At 36.3% G+C, this 25,938-nt stretch overlaps 1 protein-coding gene, 1 long non-coding RNA gene and 1 pseudogene across 2 annotated transcripts; 1 reads left to right on the top strand and 2 right to left on the bottom strand.

Moving 5' to 3' along the window:
- The first annotated feature begins 12,891 nt into the window (after positions 1-12,891).
- On the top strand, positions 12,892-13,596 carry LOC132936388 (uncharacterized protein K02A2.6-like). The gene has a single exon (XM_061003112.1). The coding sequence runs from the start codon at positions 12,892-12,894 to the stop codon at positions 13,594-13,596; it is 705 nt and encodes a 234-aa protein (XP_060859095.1).
- An 8,124-nt stretch (positions 13,597-21,720) lies between these two features.
- On the bottom strand, positions 21,721-22,614 carry LOC132936380 (uncharacterized; annotated as a pseudogene).
- A 1,860-nt stretch (positions 22,615-24,474) lies between these two features.
- On the bottom strand, positions 24,475-25,036 carry LOC132933468 (uncharacterized). The gene is made up of 3 exons (XR_009662889.1): positions 24,824-25,036; positions 24,680-24,761; positions 24,475-24,590 (listed from the first exon to the last, which is right to left on the bottom strand). It is a non-coding gene; the product is annotated as an uncharacterized LOC132933468 (long non-coding RNA).
- Between the last annotated feature and the right edge of the window lie 902 nt (positions 25,037-25,938).

Here is a 25,938-nt window from a genome sequence, read left to right as displayed (position 1 = left end):
ACCCTGTATTTTTTTTATATAGTAAAAATTATACAATAATATAAAGTCGTTAATATGTAATGATACAATTATTTTCAAGTTAAAGTTGAAGGGGGCCCCACTAAGTGTATGGTGTCCCGGGGCCCAATCGATCCTTAATCCGGGCTTGCAAGTAACATACATATTATATCATAGTAATTAGTATTATGAATCTTGACGATCTTTAATATATATATTATATTGTCTTATATTAGGTAGGTACATAGTAAACAATTCAAGATGATTTCATAAAATTATGCGTAAATCATCTTATTATTTTACATACCTAGGTACACTCATAATTATGAGTTGTATAATATAGTTACAATTTTACAATATTTTATATTATTCACTTCTGGTTTGCACATGTCACTACATCAAACCACCTTCACTTACTAACTTCCCTATTGACGCATTCTACATATTATATACATTTTACATAGTATAATTATTTCTGTAGAAGTTATTTACTACTATTATTATAAGTAGGTTGTTGGTACATTATATTATACTAAAAATAAATAACTCCCATCTACATATTATAATTATATAATTCTAAAACACCATATACACACTAAAGATGGTAATTAGTTGTAACTAATTTATTACAATATTATATCTCTTCTAATATATAAAAATCTATCATTTCATAATATTAAAAATGTATGTCGCCAAACACCTCCAAAACGGCTTGACCGATTTTAATGAAATTTTGTATGTATTTTCAATAGGCCTGAGAGAGTGAAGTAAATTATTTTTGATATCATAATACCATAATATATTATGTACCTATTACATAGTATAGGTGTTGTATATTTAATCTTGAGCATAAAATCAAATTAATAAATAGATAATTAAAAGGTAAATAACAAATAATTGACAGCTATTATTATATAATTTAACTAACCCAACCACCTAACGACCGTATCAACTCTTAATATTTAGACATTTATTTATTATAATATGCATGTACCTACAGTACCTTCGGTGGCTATATCATGTATCAAATATATAAATACCGATATGAGTAGCTCACGGCGTCACCGAGACCGAGTAGGCAAAAGTCTGTAAAATATAAAAAAAAAAACGAAAAAAAGAATTCCGAATTCACACGGCCGCCGCAAATTATCTTCGATCCCGAAGGCCGGCATCGAAATCACGACCCCGGGTCACCTACCTACCTAACTACCTACCTACTGAGTTGGGAACTAGTGTCAAATCTATGACTCTTAAGCTGTTTCACCGTCTCGGCGAATTACAAACGCGATTTTGACGTCCGGTAAGGGCTTTTAAGCGGGTGACCTCACCGTTTTGGGCAGCGGACAACCGGCTCCGCCACCCTCGGACGTCGAAACGGCGAGATTTTCGAAAAAAATCGATCCCTACGACGCACGTATTTATGCCTGTATATAGTAATACCTACTCGACGGCGGCGATATCGGCACTCGGCTCTCGGCGTTCGTCCCGGAGGGTGACACGTCAAAATATCCCGGTCAAAATAACCCCGACAAAATATCCCTAAACCAAAATATCCCCGACAAAATATTCCATGACAAAATATCCCGCGTAAAAATATCCTTGACAAAATATCCCGCGTTATTATTACTTATTAATTAAAATAACATTTACTGAATACAAAAAATAAATTAAGATATTTTTAAAAATATATTAAAATGGTATGTTTTCCGTCAAAAATGATTACACTTATTATTATAATATAAGTTACATGTAGATATTAATACATTTATATAATACAAAAAATTAATTAAAACATTTTTAAAAATATATTAAAATGGTATGTTTTCCGTCAAAAATTATTATACTTTTAGTTATTATAATACTAAGTTATGTGCTATTGATTTTAAATATTTATTGTTATTAGTTTCCTCATATCCTTTTACAACAGCAATTAACCGCTCGTCCAAATTTTTATATTTTCGCCTTTTTTTTTGTTGAGGTGCACCAGCTGTTTGCTGCTCCATTTTGGCCTCCTGCAGACCTTGTTCTCGCTTTAACATATTTATGAACTTCCACACTGTTACATGGTTAGCTGCCAGTGCAGAATTAAACGCTCTGTGCCATCCTTCTACTGAGTTATTTGTCCTGGGAGAGCCTTCCATTACAGCATCAAACATATTCCATATTTTAATTGGAAAAGTAGGCGTTCTTCGCCTACCACCACGTGTTGGTCTCCCAATCCACGTGTCTTCAAAATAATCAACAACTGTTCGTAATTCTTCTTCATTATCTACGTAGTAGTCGCAGTTAATTAGTTCTTCAAATGCAAAAATAACATTATCAACGGGTACAAAAGCGAGAGCCGATAATTTTTTTATTTCGTGGGAAAATATTGCGTCTGTAGAATACCTATTCTTTAATCCACACGATTGCAATTTTCGCCATAAGCACTGGGTAAAATGAAAAAAACATCCATGTATTTTAACATTAGTGTATAATTCTTTAAATGATTTTATAAATGCTTGTTCGAAATCTATCACAATAGCCTTTGGTTGTAAATTTGGTTTGAGTATATTAATTTGATTTAGTACTTCGGAATAACTATTTTCGTTTTTACTACACATTAATATATATATATAAGTGGATATACAGTGCAGTCAATATTACCGTGAATAGTATACAGTTGGTTAAATATATTGGGTACAGATTTAAACGTTCCATCTGCGAACCATATTTCGGAGTCATTCAGTATATTTAAATTTTCATTTGTTGTGAATATCAATATTCTGTTATTATTATCCCAATTTTCATTATTTTTACTGTCATATAGCAAAAAAGGTAAATTACTTAGAGTTAATGTGTATTCGCTAGGTATTACTAAAGAATCAACAGTTACAGGGTTGGGTGGAGGTACATTATTTCGATTTCGAGAACGTTGAATTGTTCGACTAAGCGCAACAATTGAAGGTAACCTAGCTGCAATTGGCATAGATGACTGAGAAAATGCCTCGCTTATAATATTTCTTGTTGTCTGATTAGAATCACTAGCTTTTTTTATTCGTTCTATTACCTTCTTTGATTCTAATCCGGCTGCATCTGGAGCGTGTTCATGATCTCCTCTCTTACCAAGAAATTCCCCTACGAAAAAATTTTGACAATATATGACAAATATTATTATATCCAGGCCTATTGAGATTAATCGTAAGAGCAGTATTCGTTTTACAATTGTCATCAATTGTATATTACTTAAAAATCTGATAAAACCGTAATATATTTTTACACATGGTTTAAGAAGGGTTTTTGTTGATTACACATATAATATTATAAGATCAATGGTATCGACAGTTCTTATATTTTATTATTATATATTTATTATAATATATATTATTATATCCACGTCCTAAAATTTAATCATAAATCAACAAACCTGATTCGTCGTCTGTGGTTGTGTAACATCTTGTCAAACATTTTTTTCTTTTATACTCAGTGCAACGCCAAATTATTTTTTCTTCACTCTTCCGGTGTCTACTGAATAAATATCCTTCAAATATTAGTAAATTATTGCCTTTTTGGCTTTTAACAAATTCTAGCATTTTATAATTAAATAAAAATTGTTACTTAAAAAATTTGATTTAAGACTGTTAAATGCTCACGACACGCACTGTAGGACGTAGGTAATGATATAAAATGACACTATAATACCATTATCAAAATAACGAATACCTATTACTAGATTAGATAAAGTGCGATTATTACTTCTAATCGCAACAGCTATTATATTATATTTTGTCGGGGATATTTTTACGCGGGATATTTTGTCATGGAATATTTTGTCGGGGATATTTTGGTTTAGGGATATTTTGTCGGGGATATTTTGACCGGGATATTTTTACCGGGATATTTTGTCGTGGAACCGTCCCGGAGAAAGTACGACCGCGCGTGGCCTATAAATTTAGCGGGGAACGCGAATACGTCTTCGTCCCAGTCGGGGGGTTTCAAGCGATCCGCGGCGAAAATTTTCGAAAAATCGTTAAAATTGTGACGACGACGCTCTCTCCGCGATCGACTTCTCCGCCCCGGAGGAAGTGCAGTCGCGCGCGGCCTACAAATTTAGCGGTGAGGGCAGACGTGCTAAAACTAGAATTTTCGAAAAAAACGGCAAAAAAACCCTAGCTGGTTTGCACGTCATCTCCGCCGCGGTGGGCCCGCCGGGAAAAAAGTACGGCCACGCGCGGCCTGTAAATTTAGCGGGAAACGCGAATAAGGTCTGAGCGGGGACGCGGAAAGTCCTCAGACGGAGTAAAGACGAAAAATCTGAAGAAATTTTGAAAATTTTGAAAAAAATCGTCAAAAGTGATAAGGAGCGGTGATAACGCGGCGACGGCTAAAGTTATCAGTCGGCTTAATATGTTATCCGTTCTGAAAAAAAAGTCGTCCGTAATATGAATGAACTTGTCGTTATTGACCATAATCTTTGACACAACGTACTTTTTTTATAATTCAATAAAATATTGTTCATCGACTTATAATATTATTAGTCAATATTATAAGCTTGTGTTAATTAACTCAATAACTGGTCTTTATAAATCCCTTGCGAATTTTTTTTTTATATAATAATTTGTTTTGTTAGAACAAAAAATAGTTATTTTTAATCTTATAGCAAGTTAAATTGTTACACCAACGTAAAGATTTGTTATAATAACCACAATTTTTTTTGTTATAATGTAATAACAGTGTTTTTAAACCTATAAAGACGACTATTTACTTATTGTTGTATTAAACATCAATTTTCATTAATATGATGATTAGGTTAATAAAAATAATAAACTATAGTTCTTTACAGTGGCGGCGCGAGAGGGTTTTTGTGAGACAAATGTCTCACAGCTAAAATGGGTGGTGGGTGGGTACCGAGTAGGTACCTATAGTGGGTAGTCAGTTCTGAAAAATATTGAGTGACATTCAGACGTATTTTCCACTATTAACCAGAAACGACCAATAACTGATTAGTATTAATAAATATGAATCGCAACTGTGTGTTAGTAACTTGTTTTCACATTCTGTCAGTAATACAGTGTTTTGCTGTTATTAACGTTATTATTGCAGTCTCAACTCTCAAGCAGAAACTTGGATTCATTTTTATAATTATTATTTTATTTACGTATTACGTTAATTTGTTAACACATCCGTTTAATCACTAACTATTGAAACATGAATTCTCTGTGTCCCAGTTGAGGAAAAAATTGTGATTTATTGAACAATACCAACTGTATTCGACACAAGGAATCTTGTAAAAAAAAAGTCTATTAAAAGAAGTGCTTCAAGTTCCATTTCAAACGTTTTTAAACCTATAGAACGTAATGGAAAGCAGTATTTATATAATTTATAAAAGTTATTTTTATTGTAGTACCCGTAACATGATTTTTTAGAAAGGCTAATTTGATATAGAATTATAATAGGGGGTGTGATGGGCGTAGCCCCCCACGGCTCTGTGCAAAATAAAAAGGTGGGTCGTGTGTGATGCAACTAACATTTTCTTGCCTCACTGTCGAAAAAGATTGCGCCGCCACTGGTTCTTTATATTGATAAATTCTTTTTGTGGATATTTGTAATTTCTTATTCATTGATAATTAGAACTTATTTATACAAATGATAATCTGGGTGATAAAATGAATAACTGTGTACATTGTACAGATGTATTTAAAAAATAACGATTGAGTTTATGTCAACAACAATATTTTTTATTATAAACAAAATAGTGGTTATCAATTTTTATTTACATTTCACACATAATGACCATTGACCGTCACTAATCTCGTGTTTACCGTTGCATAAGCACTGAAAACGTGTTTGATGATATTATGTTTACTTAATTAATTGTTTAATTAATTGCTCAAGAAGACAAAATTGTTTAAAACACACCGAGGTAAGTATCTAACATATATTATTAATCTTATTAATCTTTTTTTTTATTATTATTTTTAATCTAAGTGATTTTTAAACCAAAAAGCTAGACAAAACTGAAGAAATTTTGTTTGACGGATTTCAATTTTTAAAACCGATTTTCATTGATTACCAAGTTAACTAGGTTTCGGTTGAGACGATTTTGAATTACTATTTTTTAGCAGTGATATTCAAAAATATTAAATTTTTGTATTTGTATTATTCATCATGACACTAACAATAATTGGAATATTAAAAATTGTCTCGGGTCAGACCTATAGTAAAATTGTTAATCGATCATAATCCGTTTTCAAAATTTAAATACGTCAAACTAAATTCCTCCAGTTTTGTCTGGCTTTTTGGTATAAAAGTCACTATTTGTTCATCGACTGATCAACTGAAGCCCCCTTAAGAGAATGTCACACCCGTATGTGTTGTCTCCGTCTTACAAATGTACAACATAGCAAAAACTGTTTTGCGCGGGACGACTTTTCTCACACCATATTTGTTGTAGAACTACCAAATTTTCACAACACGTAAAGAAGAACTTTATCTGTGCAACAGCATGCTTTTTTTTAATAGCACTATCCAATCATTTTTTACAAGCAAATGAAAAAAAAAACAAAAAAACCAAATGTTTAGAAGCAAATAACTTTTATTGTATTTATGTAATCTAAAATATAGGCACGATGTTGCATGGATAATTTTCTACCCTATATGTTCAGAAATTTTGGAGCCACTACTACAAACACAGAAAGATAAAAGTTTTCTCAAGCAAAACAGTTTTTTCTATGTTGTACATTTATAAGACAGAGACAACACATGCGAGTATCACGTCTTAATTTTTAAAACATTTTTTTACTAAGTTTTACTTATAAGAAATTATTATATTTTTAGATGGACGAGATGCCGCTCTGATTTGGGCCCTACACGCTTATTTAGTGCCAACCAACAGAATTGTTCGGGTTGACCCAGTGACAGGCAAAAAAACTACTGTTAAATTTACAATCAAAGACTCTCAGGAATCTGTGCTTTATATTGGTGAAACACAACAAGTCGTTGAAGATTACATTGAACACATTAAAAACTGAAGTTTTAATCCAGCCTTCAGTCTTCTGTGTGGGAAAAGATATTTTTCAATAAAAGACATCTTCCTATACATAGAAGGAATTCGCTTCAAGTTTAATAGTGTTAAAAAGCATTGGACATGTTTTAAATGTATATATTTATTTGATTTTAAGTTTCCTGAAGAATCTATCATGTTTTATTCATTTATAGAATGTTTTTTTTACAGTTTTAATTTAACAAAAAGTTTTGCTAAGGTACATATTATGTTACAATACTTAGAAAACAATATTATTCATAAATAATACCTGCAGGTAAATTATACATTTTATAAAATCATTATGAATTACTTATAAGATTTATTTTATTTGAATTTAATGTATAGTACCTAATAATAATTAATTAAAATGTCTATAATAAGACAATACTTTTAATATTAATACATTTGTTTTTTACCTATTTATTTTACATATTGTAATTTTTACAGTTTTAATTTAACAAAATTTTTTTCTATAGTAGGTACATATTATTTTACAATACTTAGAAAACAATAATATTATTCATTAATAATACCAGCAGGTTCACTATACATTTGATAAAATCATTATGAATTTCTAATTATATATTTTTTTTAAATTAAATGTACTGACGCGGTCCCGCGTAATAGCTGTTTGAATTCAAATAGCCTTTTACGCGGAAAGCCGCGCAACGCTTCTCAAACAAACCGCCAATCGACGACGGACGACGCCGTGGCGCGACACCCGCGCTGTGAACCGTCGGCCGGCCGTTGGGTGAACCGGATTGTAATGTCACTAGTTTTCCGACGATCGATACGACACGTTCAACCTGTTGCCTGAGATCGTGGCACCACCCATCACCGTTGTTCTTTTTTTTTACTGAGTTTGCGTAGAGTTTTGTTCTCCGTTGCCTATTGTTTTTTTTTTAGTTCTCTTTCGTATTTACGCTACAAAATAAACAACACTCGTTGTTTCGTTATTTATTTTTTTGTTTTTTTTTGTTCACGTGGTCAGTAGACCCCGCACCACCTCATCCTCGTGACTCCTAACAGGACCGCATCAACTGGCTCCCCGTACAGGAATCACCGGTAAGTGAAAACTTATTAACTTACCCCTTACTACCACCATCATATACCCTCCCCGTTTCGCGACTTGGAAAAAAGTCCCCGACGTGATCCGACAAAAACGTGGTTAGCTGGCGAAAACGGAAAAACCGGCGTTACGTAATATATTACATAAGGACGTAACGACCAGCCGCGCCGCCCGACTTACGGACGCACCGTCTACACCGCGCGCGACGCTCCAAAGTCCATACACACACGACGTAGGTAGGTAGGAACGTAAGAGCGCGAGAGGGCCACACCACCACCGCCCAGCACCACCACCGATAACGTCAACACGCGATTACCTGGGACAGAAATACCACATAATCGGACTGCCGCCGCCGCCGCTCAAAGCGACAGCTGCCGTCTTCCTTAATCGCAGTAGTGGGCCGGATAACGCACACACGCGCATCCGTGACAACACTCTGCGAAAACCGGTTACTGTGATCGCCCGGCAAGCGCAATAACAAAACAATAACAACTCACTGACCTACATTCCGTACGCAAATAAACACCGATAAACGGTCAACACAGCTGATCGAAGGAACGCGACAACCGTTCCACCGACAACTGCCACATTTTATATTTTCCCGTAAACAACACCGGAAAAACAACCGGACGTCATGTCGGGAAAATATATTAATGAGTCGACCGCCGCGGAGTTGCGCTACGAATGCAGGCAGCGCGAGTTGTCGGATACGGGCGTGAAAGATGATCTCGAAATCCGGTTGATACAACACTTCACGGACCTGAACCTACAGGCCAACGAAGTCCGGTTTCCGCCTATGGAACCCGCCGGACATACCGGAAACAACCTGCCAACAGGTCAGATGCTTGACGCCGGACAAAGGGAAAACCAACCGGGAGAATCATCACCCGCCCAGCCACCGAACATCACCACCAATAACCCACCAACACCCACACACCAACAGGCTATGGATATGATTCAAGCGAGTCGTTCCATAATTAAGGAGGTACGGCAAGCGGCGGAAAACTCGGCGCATGGGCACAGTCTGGAATCGCGACTGACCATGCTCGAGGACTGCATGGCCCGCTTTGGCGACGACCAACGTCGCATTGCAGAGACAATGCGACGCCTGGAAATGGGTATGGCACGCCAAGCACCGGAACACCAACCGGAAGGGACAGCACCGACCCACCCCATCACACAGTATCATCGGATCACACGGAATACAGTACGAGGTACTCCGCGGCGCGCGAACCGCCGTCCGCGGGTAACCAGCACGCCGACCGTTCGGTACGGTTCGATGACACGCCTAATTTATACCATGCCCCCTCCTCCACACACACCTATGCGTCACAACAATCGACGCTGATACCATTCGACGACGTATGTGCAGCGAAACATTCGCTGCCGGAGTTCCTCGGAACAACGCCTGAGGACCCGGTACGATTCATACACAAGGCGGAATCGATATTGTACCAAACGCGTATAGATAGGTCGGCCTGGACTAATATTGTCACGCAGCAGCTGAAGGGTGCAGCCAGTACATGGTGGAACACCATCAGACTACTGGACCTCACCTGGGATGAGTTCCGCGCCGAATTTTTAGAAAAATTCGACAACGTGGAAATACAATCACGACTGCGGGCCGAGATAGTATCCGTCCGACAAACACAAACGCAATCGCTTACGGAGTTCGTGACACAAAAAAACCAACTCGCGCGCCGCGTCAATACCGGGCTATCTGAAACACAGCTAGTCGGTACGATAGTCGGTCTAACGCGCAACGAATACCGCACACATATCCGATTGCAGAGACCAGCGACTTTCGGAGACCTCCGCCGGGTCGCTGGAATCCTGGAATACACACCAGACGAAACGCCCACTTAACAACCTAACCGGCGTACAAAACATATTCCCAAACCCGCCCGCCCCCACCGAAGCCGCAACCGCGTACACGGGACGGTACTGCAGGTAAACCGCAACCGCCCAACCCGTGCAGGTACTGTGGAGGTCCTCACTGGAACAGTGACTGCCCCGGGAACACGCCGCGTTCGGGAAACGGGAAATGAGTCGACGGACAATTGTCCACGCCGCCGCCTCAAACACACACACACACAACCACGCCACCACACACAACGCTCGGCAATACAGACGGGGATATAACTATCAAACGCGCATCGATAAACTCGGCGTCATCAGATATATCACCCATCAAAAAAATTAAAATTCCGTTAAGTAGCAGGTCATCATCACCACACACAACGACCCCTACTACGGAATTAACACGTACTCATACGGTACACACCCATAGCACAGAGGTAACCGAAACGGATGCTCTGGTAATGGCGGTGCAAACCGCTCCCCATAGTACCGATAACGCGGTTAAGAACCAGTTACCCAGCTATACATCACAACCACCGTCGAATAACGCTAAACGTGTATGCCCCGACAAAATTCCGACCCCCGCGGTCGAACTCGAATTTAGGTCAGGCCCCGTAACAGCTCTACTCGACTCACAAGCACAAAAATCGTATGTAAGCCCGAACATAGCACATAAATATGGCACACCCCCACACGGACAACCAACTCAGGTACGAATGGCGGAAGGACATACCACAATGACAAGTAGTACCTCCACATTCGTAGCCAGAATCGGAGACCTCATGGTCACCTTCAACGCAGCCATTCTGGAAAATTTGTACTGCGACATGCTCCTAGGTCACGACTTTCTCGTACAAAACGAAGTCACCTGGGACTACACAACGAGCACTATCCATTTAGGTTCGGATAGGAGAACAACAGCGTGCTGGAAAGGGCGGACACCCACCCCAACCCCAACACTAGATGTCGACAAATTAACAATAAACGGTGACCACCACACACGCGCGAAACTCGCCGAAGTAGTACGCAACTATCCGGACGTATTCAACGGTAGGGTAGGACGCACCAGGTTAATTGAACACGACATCCTCCTCAAAAACCAAACACCCATAGCACTCAAACCATATCCCTACCCACCGGTAAAACAGGCCACAATCGACACCATGATACGGGACATGGAAGAGCAGGGACTGGTAGAACAGAACACATCCCCGTGGGCCGCACCCATCGTTCTAGCAAAAAAGAAAGACGGCTCACCCCGACTATGCATTGATTATAGGCGGCTCAATGATATCACTGAGTCTGACGCTTACCCAATGCCCGACCTCAATACGCTGATACGTCAGATGAGAGGCGCAAAAGTATTCAGCGTCCTGGACCTTAAGTCGGGTTACTGGCAGGTCCCACTTAATCAAAACGCGCGAAAATACACGGCATTCCGGACGCGTCGGGGCCTATACCAATTCCGAGTCCTTCCCTTCGGCCTCAAAAACAGCCCCATGACCTTCGTGCGATTAATGGACGAAGTCCTGAGGGGGTACCTGGACGAGTTCGTCCGCGTATATCTAGACGATATAGTGGTGTTTTCGAACACTGTGGACGAACACCAGTGCCACTTGGACAAAGTTCTAGAACGTCTACAGAGACACGGGCTCACATGCAACCCCGAAAAGTGCAAATTCGGAGCCACCGAAATTTCATTTCTCGGACACCTAGTCACCTCCGAAGGAATAGACAAACAACCGGAGAAACTAGAGGGCATCATAAACTACCCCCCACCAACCAAACTGAGGGACCTACGGAAGTTCCTGGGCGTTTGCAACTGGTACAGCCAGTTTGTCGACAACTACGCGGACACCATAGCACCCCTAACGAATAGACTTAAACAGGGGACCAAATGGTCGTGGACCGAAACCGAACAGGCCGCATTTACCAAAATAAAACGCGCCCTGTACGATTCGCCAAAACTGTCGACGCCAGATTACGGAAAACTGTTTTGCCTACAAACCGATGATAGCGAAATAGGAGCAGGTGCCGTCCTTTTCCAACGGGGTGACAACCCGGACGAAAGGCGGATAATCGCCTACGCAAGCAAAAAGTTTAGTGATACGCAAACAAGGTACGCCGCGGTAGAACGCGAGTGCCTCGCGATAATCTGGGCAACCGACAAGTTTAGACCATACCTAGAGGCCCGCCGCTTTGACCTATTCACCGACAACTCGGCACTCACATGGCTCCACCGAGCCAAAAACACAAATTCCAAGTTAACCAGGTGGACACTACAGCTGGCTAACCTGGACTACAAAACCACACATGTGCCCGGCGTACAGAACGAGGCGCCGGACATGCTATCCCGCAACCCAACCACCGGGCCACCGGTAGACGAGGAACACCTCGAGGAACGACTAGTAGGAGTACCCACCTCGCCACTCACCACTGCTACTAGCTCACCGGCCGACAATCTGTTCGCCACGACGGACCCGGCTAACACCACTAGTGGTCCCACAATCACACACGCTATGCTCGTGACATGGCAGGCCATTGACCCCAATACACGAGACACAGCGCGCAACATGACAACGGACGACCCAGCGCACAATACCGGAAGTACCACGGATAAAAAAAAATAAATAATTTTTTACCGACGGTCTTCTGCGAATAAATTTGGGCGAACACACACCCGTAGTCATCCCAAAGGACAAGACGCAGAACGTGATCTGGACATACCACGATCACGTACTCGCAAACCACCCGGGCTGGAAAGAAACGTACAGAGCGGTAAAACAACGGTTTTTTTGGAAAGGACAAAAAAAACGACATCCGACTGTACGTCAAGTCGTGTCACATATACGCGTGTACCAAACCACTGAACACGCGCGCAGATGACCGCGCGACCACCAGAATACCTCGACACCCCTGGGAGGTGGTTAGCATAGACCTCATGGGCCCCTACCCGCGTACGAGTAAGGGAAAACAATACATACTGGTCGCCACGGATCTGTTTAGTAGATGGACCGAGGCATACCCCCTCGGAACAGCCACTACAAAAACAATAACCGAAACGCTTGAACGAGAATTCTTTTCACGTTTCGGATACCCCCGTGTGTGCTTAAGCGATAACGGCTCACAGTTCGTAGCAAACGATATGCGTAAAACGATCGAACAGTGGGGGGCCGAGGGCAGGACAACTCCGGTATATCACCCGAGGGCCAACCCAGTCGAACGCCGTAACCAGGAATTAAAAAAAGGTCTACGCGCGCTACTCATCGACGGCAACCACAACACCTGGGACACCAAGCTAGCCCCCATTCTTTTTTCGATCAGGAACAGGCGTAAATACCGGACAGGATATCCACCATCGGTACTCGTCCTCGGGAGAGAGGGCAAAAGGCCGGGGGACTGGATACTGTCGCGGACAGCGGACAACCCAATCGAACAAATAAACATGGCTAGGGTGAGTCGCGAAAACAATGTACTGACCGCACCACCGGTAACAGGTGGGCCGACGGACACAAAGTACAAAACAGGTGACATGGTGTACTACAAGGCACACCACCTGTCAAACGCGCACAAAAAATTTAACGCCGGCTTCGCACTGAAATGGTGGGGACCGGTAAAGCACGCAAAATTCACGTGTCCTGCCTAAAACGCGCGAACACCGCAGCGCCCAAAACACCCCCCACCCAACCCCCATCACAACCATAAATCCACAATAGCATTTGGTGTACATAATTTCAGTCGGAATAGCACCAATGGAGCGTCAACCACCGACGACATCCAGCACCCTCCAACAAGCGGCGGAACTGCTGGAACGCAGCCAGCAGCTGCTGAGGTCAGCCAGCTTGGAGGAGGGCACCAACACCACCACGGCGGCACGGGTCCGCCAGATGACCACGGCGCAGTTGCAGCAGGACCCGGTACTGTGGGCCGCCTACACGCGTGGGTGGGAAGACCGGACCGTCGTCTTCCAAAGGGCGACGAGCGGCGAACCCGCAACCGCAATGCGGCTCAATAGGTCGCGCAGCCCCAGACGGGTGACTCGACCGACGGCCACGGCACGACCGGCAGCCGCAGCACGACCGGCGACCCGAACTCGACCGGCGCCACCAACGACAACAAGTCGGGCACCGGCGAGACTGCCACCCCACCCACTGATGGAGAGACCGGTACCAGCGCCAAGGACGTCGACCATCCCGCCTCCAGGAACGCCCGTCAACCCGCTGCCAATAAGGGACACCACCACCGACACAACACCACCGGCTTCACTTAACGCGCGCCAGCGCCGGAACAAGCAGCGGATGCGGGAATACAAGGCGAAGCAGACGTCCCAGCAACACCGCCTGGAAAAACCGGCGTCAACACCAGCCCCCGTCCCGCCACAGCCAGAGCCTGCGACACCAGACCTCACCGTGATCACGGTACAGGAAGTGACTAACACTTCCGGAGCAACCAGAACCACGGAAAAACTAACAGCCACGACCCCTCAAACCGCGGATATGGAAATATCCCCGGAAGAGGAGGTGGACCTGTTAGGTGAGACGGACGCAGGCATGGCTGGAACTGAAGACATGGAGGTCAGCCTCATGTACTTCAGTCCCCCCCACGTCCCCCCAACATGCCTAGACACCACCAGGGACACGCCCGCTGAACACAGCTGGAAAAGCGTACCCACGGACAGGTGTCTACCAAAACCACCCTCCACACACACCCTTTGACGACACCGGCAACGGCCGGAACACCACCGCCGTTGGCGGTTTGGGGGGGGGAGTATGACGCGGTACCGCGTAATAGCTGTTTGAATTCAAATAGCCTTTTACGCGGAAAGCCGCGCAACGCTTCTCAAACAAACCGCCAATCGACGACGGACGACGCCGGGGCGCGACACCCGCGCTGTGAACCGTCGGCCGGCCGTTGGGTGAACCGGATTGTAATGTCACTAGTTTTCCGACGACCGATACGACACGTTCAACCTGTTGCCTGAGATCGTTGCACCACCCATCACCGTTGTTCTTTTTTTTTACTGAGTTTGCGTAGAGTTTTGTTCTCCGTTGCCTATTGTTTTTTTTTTAGTTCTCTTTCGTATTTACGCTACAAAATAAACAACACTCGTTGTTTCGTTATTTATTTTTTTGTTTTTTTTTGTTCACGTGGTCAGTAGACCCCGAACCACCTCATCCTCGCGACTCCTCACAGGACCGCATCAGTATATAGTAACTAATAATAATTAATTAAAATGTATATAAGACTACAGTTTTAATTTAACAAAAAGTTTTGCTAAAGTACATATTATTATGTTGCAATATCTATAAAATAATATTATTAATGTTATAGCAAGTATGTTATGCATATTTTTATAAAGTCATTATTATTATTATTATATTATATAATATTATAATATTTTTTATTTTTTAATTAAACGTATAGTTATAATAATTAATTAAAATGTCTATAACACTTAACTTTTAATATATTTTATACATTTGTTTTTTAGATGTGTATTATTTATTTATAGTTTTATTCTATCAGTCAACAAAATAAATTCAAATTGTAAAAATTACCATAAGGTCATTTTATCTACTAACAATATTGCTCAAGTTAATTTGGTTTGTGTTTTTTTGAATACTTTTACAAATAATAGAAGTAACATTTGACTATTTTTAAATTATTTTTAAGATTGGTTGAAATTTTATACTTCAAAATTTTTCAAAAATGTCAATACATAGTTTCTTTAAAATGGAATATATCTTTGGATATAATTTCATTATAGTAATATTACATTAAATTCTGGGTACTTAATGTTGGCTAGTTTTAGAATTACCTATATTAATGTTGTATTTGGCCTAATGGCCTGTAACAATATATTTTATTAGTTTCTATTATATATAGTAAAATACATAAATTGAACTAATAATTCTAATACATTTCTACAACAAAATGAATTAATTCAAATAAATAAGAATGGTTCATTGATTTATATAATCCATACTTTGAATTGATAATCCGTAAACATTAAGTAAATAAAATAAGTTCATTGATATAATTGTATATATTATATGATATATCATTGAATTAATTATTGCTATACATTGAACACATAATAAATATTAATTATTCAAATAATCCACGTCTTAGAATTAACAATGGGTGAACATTGAATAAATAACATGTATTTATTGTGATAAAAGATTTACATTATTGCATCTTTAACCTCATACGTTATACTAATAATTATAAATTGTACGAATTATAAAATAAGTTGTTGATATAATTAAGTAAAATTCATTAACTTAATGTACATGTGTACATTAAATATGCAAATGACAAACACTCATTCATTCAGTCAACAAATGGCTTTATCTTTTAATGTCAACTTATTATTAATTTAACGAACTTTTTTTTTATTCTTATGTAACTATTATTTTCAGTCTATCGATATACAGTTATTTTTAGTACTAGGGCTCGGATTTCAATGCAATTACATCTTTATTTGGAATATCTTACACGATGCTACAAAATATGTGATTCAAGTAGGTACTTCACGTTATAACCACATGATTTATTTGGAACAATATTGACGTTTTTAATGCATCTTTTAATTTTTTAAGACATTTTATACTTATATCTCGTAATATGTCTAAAACAGTTCACTATATTACTTATATTTCATTTTGAAATATAATCTATAAACATAGTACTACGTATATTAATGCTAATGTATTATAAAAATAATTTTCATTTTCATTTTGAACTATATAATATCAGGTAATCTGCAGGTTTTAAATTATACAAGGCTGAAAATGATCTGTGACACCAACTAATAAACCAGTTTTTTTTCTACTAATTTTTGTTATTCATATACATACCTACTTAATTTTACATGTTAAATGCATTTTTTTGATATTTTTAAGTAATTTTTTAGAGTTTTTAGGCCATAAATGCATTTTTTTAAAGTTAATTTTTTGATATTTTTAGGTAATTTAAACCTAATCTAACCTAACCGAGTCCTTATGATTACATTAAGTTGCGACAGCTGACGACTAAAAAAAAGTAAAATACCAGTCGTAAAATGTTATTTTTGGAAGGAGGCAAAATTCACTCCAATCCCCCCTAAAAATAAATTTTATGATCGCCCCTGAATTTACCTATCTAATTCTAAATACAATTTAATATTTTATTTATACAAATAATTATCAAAAATATTTATCATGTTTTAAAATATAATTCAACGTATCTTATAAAACTTTTTATCGGTATCATTTTCCAGACGCCATCGCCACCAACGTTATTCTAAATATAAGTATAAATTTGAATATGCTAGGATATATTTACCCCCCTTAAAAACACATAATCTACTATAAAAATTCAATGGGAGGTAAATATATCCTTGTATATTTTAAACATATCGTTAGTTATATGCTAGGATATTTTTAGCCCCCTTAAAAACACATTCTTACCGGGGAGGTAAAAATAATCTACTGTAAAAATTCAATGGGAGGTAAATATATCCTAGTTTATTTTAAACAGATCGTTAATTATATGCTAGTATATATTTTTCCCCCTTACAAACACATTATTACAGGGGAGGTAAAAATAACTTTCTATAAAAATTCACATAAAAGATAAATATATCCTAGTATATTTTAAACATATCGTTAATTATATGCTAGGATATTTTTACCCCCCTTAAAAACACATTCTTACCGGGGGGTAAAAATAATCTACTAAAAAAATTCAATGGGAGGTAATCAGGTAAATATATCCTAGTATATTTTAAGCAGTTCGTTTATTATATGCTAGGATATTTTTACCCCCCTTTAAGAACACATTTTTACCAGGGGGGTAAAAATAATCTTGTATAAAATTCACATAAGAAATAAATATATCCTATAATATTTTAAACTTATCGTTAAGCATGTGCTAGTATATTTTTACCCCCCTGATGAACAATTTTACCGGGGGGTTGTAAAAATAACCTAGTATATTTTTAACCCCCTGATAAACAATATTACCGGGGGTGGGGGAGTAATAATATCCTAGAATATTTTTTCCTCTTCATGAACAATTTTACCCCCCTTTAAAATTTTACCGGGGGTATAAATTATCTAGATTTATCTTACAAACGTTTCAATAGCCGCCTAGCTCACCATAAGAATCCGTTAATCTCCGACCTATCATCTACTTCTATCCCAGGTAACCCAGTTAAAAGACTCAAAAGACAGTGGTGTCGTGACCTACTAGCCTAATTTAGTCATACTCATGTCGTAGTACCTCCGCTGGGAGGCCTCTACATACGGGATAATCTGTCATTTATTTTTATTTTATTTTATTTTTTATTTTCATCAATTGTTCTTATTGTTCATGTATTGAAACAGATTGAATAAAAATACTTTAATAACAAAAAAAAAAAAAAAATCTTACCCCCGGGGGTAAAAATATTTGAGGATTTTAGAAACTTGCGCCCACTTACTGTAATTAGTGTAAATACACAGTGTAAGCAGAATTGAAACTGCTTATTGAATCGATATAGGCAAAGCTCCATAGGAAGGGGCACATATTATTACACAGTTTGTAAGCATTTTTCATAATGCATACGCGACACTGAATAATGTATATTTCATAATAGGTAGAACAATCGAAGGCAAGTGTGACGTGCGTCTGTATTATTGCTTTACGTTAATATTAAAAAAACATATTATAAAATAATGGGCTCTTCGGGTAATAAGTAATAACGATTATAATCATTGTATTATTGAAAAATAACTATTAAAACTGTATGGATAAAATAGCAATATAATATAATGGTGATGTGTTTGACTATTTACTTTAAAAAAACAATAATAATCATCGATTTGTTATATCAATAAATTGTTTTTAGAAACTATGTGTTTTTTTAAAAATTAAATTCTAAAATTCACAACTAATTTAACTTGTGCGTATTGGCGTGGGGTTGTGGGTCCATGAGAGGGACTTACACTCACTCACAACTCACGCCACGCCACGCCACCCGAAATATACATTTTTGTAAAACGGGAACCCTTTGGGAAAAACGGAAGCAAAATTGACTATAGCCCATATACTATGAATAGACCCATGTCCCGATAACTTGAACAGCATATTAGCAGGGAGTTTCTGACGAAGATGCTCGAGGGGGCTGGTGCACATACCTACGTGTAGAGAAATATCGCATATTATTAGTCTATGTGAATTGATGTATTCGTTGGCGTAATTACATGAAATTATTAAGGAGGTGCAAGACTTATATCGTTCTAATAATCGTGAAGACAAAATATTGAGTCATATATTTGAAGGCAATACGCTTTGCTCCTGGGCACTATGTATCTTTTTATATTTGATTACGATAAATAACATACCTAACTACCATACAAATAACGAAATCTGTATATTTTAAACACTGTAATATGTGGTATGTCTGTATATTATACATAATACATTTTACATATAAATAAATATTTCGGCAATAATGAATTATTTATAACAAAATTATTATTTAAGTTATAATTACTTATAACGTTATTTTATTATTTGTTCAGTAATCAGTTATGTTATCATTTTTTAAAAAAACGACAAATCAATAAAAGGTATGTATAAAGTTCAGCTTCAGCAGGTACAAAAGCATAATATCTTTGCACCAGTAGGTAAACGGTCACTTTGTACTGTCTATTGTTTAGAATGCGTAACGCTGACACTTTGTACGATCAGGTATAACTTTACCGAGAACTCTTTGTACTATTATATACATTAAGTATATAATATATTAATATACAATTTAAACAAGTCTGAAGTCATAACCAGACTATGCTATTAAGTTTGAATATTCTTTGGTAAATCTAGGTATCTTATAGAGTTATACATTCCAAGTAGGGAATTATGGTTTATTAACCTATCCATAATAATTTTATTCGTAATTTTGACATATTTTTTTATATTGTACACATTTTTAATTTACTTTTTAACATAATTTTTGATAAAATAACAAAATAATACAATTATAATTTTTAATCATATTTCATTATTTGATAATTTTATAATTACAATATTTTTAGGTCATCAAGTCCCGGGCCCTAAATTAATTAAAAAATATTATATTATAGCACTAAATAATATTTGGCTGTTATCTAACCAGTGAATTAAAAAAACTTTGATAATTTTGAATTGTTAATCTATTTTAAATCATTTTTTATTGACTTTTTATTTAAATTTAAATTTTTACATTTTAATAATTAGCATCATATATACTTTATGCTTAGGTACTACTTATAGGTATATAACTTATATTTAAAATATATGCAATATATGTAATAGTAGGTACCTACAAAGTAGCCGTGTTCAGAAATTATCATTTTTACTCAATCGTACAAAGTTTTGGCGTATTGCACTTTCAATGCTCGACTGTAGAAAATGACCTACAACCCTTTGCACCTGCTACATAATACCAGGGTGTGCAAGTGCACTATTGTGCACTACGGTAATTATGTCACTGAATATATTATAAAAATATAAACTAACATCAAAACATGCTACGGTTTACATCGCGCATGCGCACATCAAGCATCTCTGGAGACTCGCCTCCATCCATATAATATATGATCACCCAGTATATAAGGCACGCGGCCATTGAATTTATGATTTTGATATCCACTAATGGCTGCTAAGTTCACATCGGTCACCAGGCAACTTAAGTTTCGCCGACTATAGTTAGGTGGTTACAAAGGTGGACATTAACAAAATAAAAACCTAAAAGTTAATTTTGTGTAACTTTTTAACTTAACTAGTTTCTTAATTATCTATTCAATTTATGAACTTGACACACACACACAAACAACAACTCGCAGGCACGCACGCTATTTGTATTTAAGAAAACAACACAAAAATTATAAACAAAAAACAAAAATTATAATTTAAACAAAACTTAATAAATAATAATTTATAAAAACACTAATATTAGTATAATATAAATTGAAAATATTAATAGAATATGAAAATAATATAATAATAATATAAAACAACCAGCAAAGGGTAAAAGTACAGTTAGTTGCAGAACAAAATATACAAAATACAATTAAATAATAACAATACATTTATAAATATGTATAATACAAAATACAATTAAATAATAACAATAAATGTATAAATATGTAGATAAAAATGTATTATTAATAATAAGCAATAAAAGAAAGAACAATTTTAATGTAATATATAACTAAAAAATTAATAATTTGTTTGTATAAAATTATAATTATAATATCAAAACAAAAATTTCCAAGTACCTACTCAGTCAATAATTTAAATAATATAATTTATAGTAATAAGTTACCTTGAACAATTTTTTTTTAGTCTTTCAATACCATGTATTTGCAAATAAATATATTGGGTCACTTTCATGTAGTTGTATCTTGCGTTTTCTCTTTAGAATCCTATTGACTTTTGTATACCAATGATTAATTACTAACTCCACAATACACTTAGCTATTTTTTTAATTGAAGTCTGTTTCATGTTCGGAACATTGAAGAATATCAATATTGAATTTTTTTAATATGTCTGTGACTAGTTATTGTCTCAGTTGTGAGTGATGGCATATTGAAGGCAATATTTTTTTCTGGTGTATGAAATTATGTATTGAACTAGATATTTGAATGTAGTAGTTGGTTACTTCAAAGATGGTCTTAATGATGTTTTCTTGCGTCAATTAATGAATTTTCATCAAGAGCTTTATCACTACATAGTTGTTGTAAACAAGTTGCATAATTTTTAAAAACCTTTTAATTTTCTGATTATATATTCAGCAATGTAGGTATGCGTATCTCTTAAATCTTGAGTAGTATTAGTAGATTCAGCTACTTGTTTTTCTGGGAAGTTAAATGATGTGAAAGTTAATTTAGGATGTTCTTGTTGAAGCGAAAATTGAGTTTTATAACTCATCTGACAGTCATTAAAATCTTCACAGTTTGCTCCTGGAGAAGTGAGGACACCAAATTGTTCAGAAGTAATGTTTTTTACAATAATATAAATAGACTGCATGTCGGTTTTGAACACCCAATACTTTTTACAGCACCAAAGAAACATTCCAATGAATCTTGGTTCAGATGTCTGTGGAGTAATGATTTTATTCCTTTATTCCAAAGAACTTTTAGTGTTTGAAAACCTAAAAAATAGCTTTAAATAATTACATTTCTAATATTTTAAATTTCACGCGTTTTTAAATTAATTTACCTCTTATTGTTGTTGACTAATTTTTAATCGTTGGTACCCCTACTTTTCCATTCTGTCCAACAAATTGCATCGTTGATAATTATTTCAAACTATCTTGCCAAAGTCCATGATGAATGGAATTTTGTCTCACAGATATTCTATGTATCTTGCCGTCTACTAAAGTTTATCGAATGAGCCATTTAAGGAATTGAACAGCTTATCAAAAAATAAAAAGGCAGCTGCTGTATCTGAAGCTTTTAGGTCAATGATTATTTTAGCTAGAAATAAAAATGTAATTAATTTCTGATATTTGAATAATAGTTAAGATGGAATCTTACAAGCAAGAAAGTTCACAACTGCAGATACCCGTTGACTGAACACTTGTGTGGCAAATCATACCTTCATTTTTGGTACCTTTTCAGGTATTACATGGTTGTCAGTCAAACGAGGAAGCAGTTAACAGTCCGCTAAGGTACTGTCAGTATTGTACAACTGTATTAAATGATCCCATTTAGCAATTTGTTTGACCTCATCAGAAGAAAAGAAATCTTTGGTCATTAGATTATTTCTTGTACATTTTAAAAGATGGGGTAGATCAAAGAAATACACAAAAGGAATTCGTTCTAATCATCAGATTTAACTTCAATTTCATAAATGTCATGCCAGTTGTCTTTTTGATGTTCTATATAATATGATTTAGTTTCTTTTTTCTATATATATATATCACCTTCATTTGCACATCCCTGATCACATATAGTGGCAACCACACACAAACCAGTTGCTTGGACTTGACAAATTACCTATTGAAAATAATTATAGTGTATATTGTATAATATCGTTTGAAAATTAAGATTTTATCATTACTTCTCTCAATTACCGTAGAAATTTGTGTTGTTTGTTAGGTCCTTGACAAAATGTATAAGAAATTGACTCCATACATTTTTTTTAATCCCATGAACCATAAATACAAGAGCGTGATCAACAAGTAGTTAGCTCTTAAAATCTCCAGAATCAACAAAACCATCAATAACATCAGTGGTTGAATTAAATTGCAGTCCGCCATTAAAGCACACTATATCAAATAAAATTGAACAATATCTACATAATGAATAAACAATAAATAATACACATAAAATATTTGAATTATTTTTGTCTATATATTTACCGCTCAATTGGCTTCAATTTCTTTACATTTTAATTGAGTACACTCATCACAAGAGGACAAATGCCAAGCAGAATGGATACCATTAATAAAATTGTGTTGAGTGTTCTTTTACTGGGCAAAGTAAAAAGTTTTGATAACATCCCATAGCATTTAGGACTTCTTTCGTATAGTGATAGACTTAACATTTTTTTCATCAATTCTGAATCTTCGTCCAACGGCTTGCCTTATTTGTCTCTCTAACCAGTAGTTTCATGAACAATGAAGTGGCTGCATTTATTTTATTTGAACATTTATCAGCCTAATAATTATCATTCAGTTTTTTTGCAGTTTTAAGTCTGTCTTTTACGGTTTTTGGCACGTTTACATTTTTTTAAAAGAATATTTGCCACGTTATGTAGTTTAAAACAGTAGTAAGTTGTCTCCTAACAACCCTGTAAGTCATTAAAACAAAATAATGTAATAATAGTAATTAAATACCAATATAGGTATTATTAAATATGAACTTAAAAAAAAATGTATTAAAAATACTAATCTATGTCATTATTTATCTTTTTGTTCGACCTACTTTTAACACCAATACTATTGCCAACATGCACTACATCACCATCATTTACATAAAGCATTGCATTTATATTAAGCATACGCAGTGTTGGGGAAAAATTTAACTTAATTTAAGAGTTACTGTAATGAAACTATTTTTAAAGTAATTTGATGAAAATTGAATTACATTTAGTTGTAAGTATTTTATAATTTAAGTTAGGTAGGTACTTTTTGTAATAAAATTACTAAATTACTCGTAACTTTCTTTTTTTCAATACATTTAAAGAACTGATTAATAATATAATAAATATTAACAATTACTATGTAAATGCTTCACCTAACTAAGATTTTCTGAAAATAACATTTTCTATGATTTAATATTTTTGACTATCATTAGATAATTTAATTACAATTTTGAATGGTAATTTGTAATGTAATTTAATTACCAAAAAAAGTAATTCCCCAACACCGAGCATACTGAGCATAAGCCATACCTAACTAATATCTAATATAATCATAAAAGCTAAAAGTGATGAAAAATATACTGAAACTTACTCATTAAACGTAGTAAGTATGGAGAAACATTTAAATTGTTGCAAGTGGAAGGTGTGTTTTGAAATTTATTATCAAAAAGTTCAGAGCTAGATACATTTAGTTCATTAACTTGGACCACAGCAGCAATTGAAGACATGTACTCAGTTTTATCAGTCTTTAATAATCATCTCTAATAAAAAAAATACAAAACCAATTACAATATTCAAATTCTTAACAGGTCGAAGTGCGATAAGAATGATTTCGTTAAAAAAGACAAACCTAAATGTTGAATTTCAGAGCAAGATACTTTAAGATCAGCAACTTTATTAATTTTTCGACATTTGATGTACTAAATGTTTACCTGTATTTTATAAAACAAATAAAAATATATTTTAAGGTAGTGTAATCAACTATATGTCATACCTGGTAGATTCAATGTCGGATAGGCATTTGCTTTGAGATGTTTTGTGCCCGGACTCGAACAACTGTCCTCAAAATGATCACCACAAATTACCTTTTTTTGGTTAACAGATATTACATCACTTTTACCCGAACCGACGATATCAATCCATTCCGGAAGTCACTGTTGCTCCTCGGTTTCCGTTGTTCCCAAAATGTCGCCGCCGCCGATAGCACTGCAGCTCACCCTCAACCCTGTCTGCCGTCAACATAATTATCAACATAATTTTTACAATATTATACGATACCTATTCGACAGTCGATACCGCAGCCGTTTTTTTTCTGTTTTTTCAATTTCCATTACCGTAGCATTGTAGTTTGGTCGAGTAACGTATTTCGCAGGGGACACGTAAAGGAATCGTCGAGCGACCTGCAGCGACGAACGCTTCAAAAATGGCATATTCTACCCGGGACTCGGACAAAAAAATTTAATATGATCTTAAACTCAACCTACGCAACGTAATTAATTAGTTTTTTTTATCATGTTTGACATAATAATGGAGACTAATACCGATCTCGGTAAGATTAATATCGATTATATTATCTATCATGTTATTATTATTATTATTATTATTATTATTATTATTATTACTACCATATTATGTTGGGATGAGCTCTCACTCAAATATTTATGTGAATAAAAATATAAATAATATGATTATATCATATCACGTCTTATTTGTTTTCGAAGTGAAACTTCTTCGTGGATTTCGGCATGCACGTCGGACACCTGCTGCGCAACGGTCGTGGTGGTGCGGCAGTCGTCGATCCCCATTCATCAGCGCGGAACACCTGTCACGCACCGGCACCGTATAATATCATTATGCATATTTTATGTTGTACTTATCATTATAATATTGTTATACGCTTAGATCGGATTTGTTATACGGGTGAACCATAGATAATAAAGATATTATCTACATATTATAGGTATCTATATGTTATCTATATTATCTATATTATCTGTATTATCCGGGGGTGAACCATAGAATATAGATAGTATGAGGTGAACCGTCCGCCGTGTGCAGCAGCTGGTGTACGACGGCGTTTTCCGCTGATAAGCAAACGCGAGGTAAAGA

This window comes from Metopolophium dirhodum, chromosome 1 (assembly GCF_019925205.1).
Source record: "Metopolophium dirhodum isolate CAU chromosome 1, ASM1992520v1, whole genome shotgun sequence".
NCBI lineage: Eukaryota > Metazoa > Arthropoda > Insecta > Hemiptera > Aphididae > Metopolophium > Metopolophium dirhodum.
This window is presented reverse-complemented; position numbering and strand designations above follow the sequence as displayed.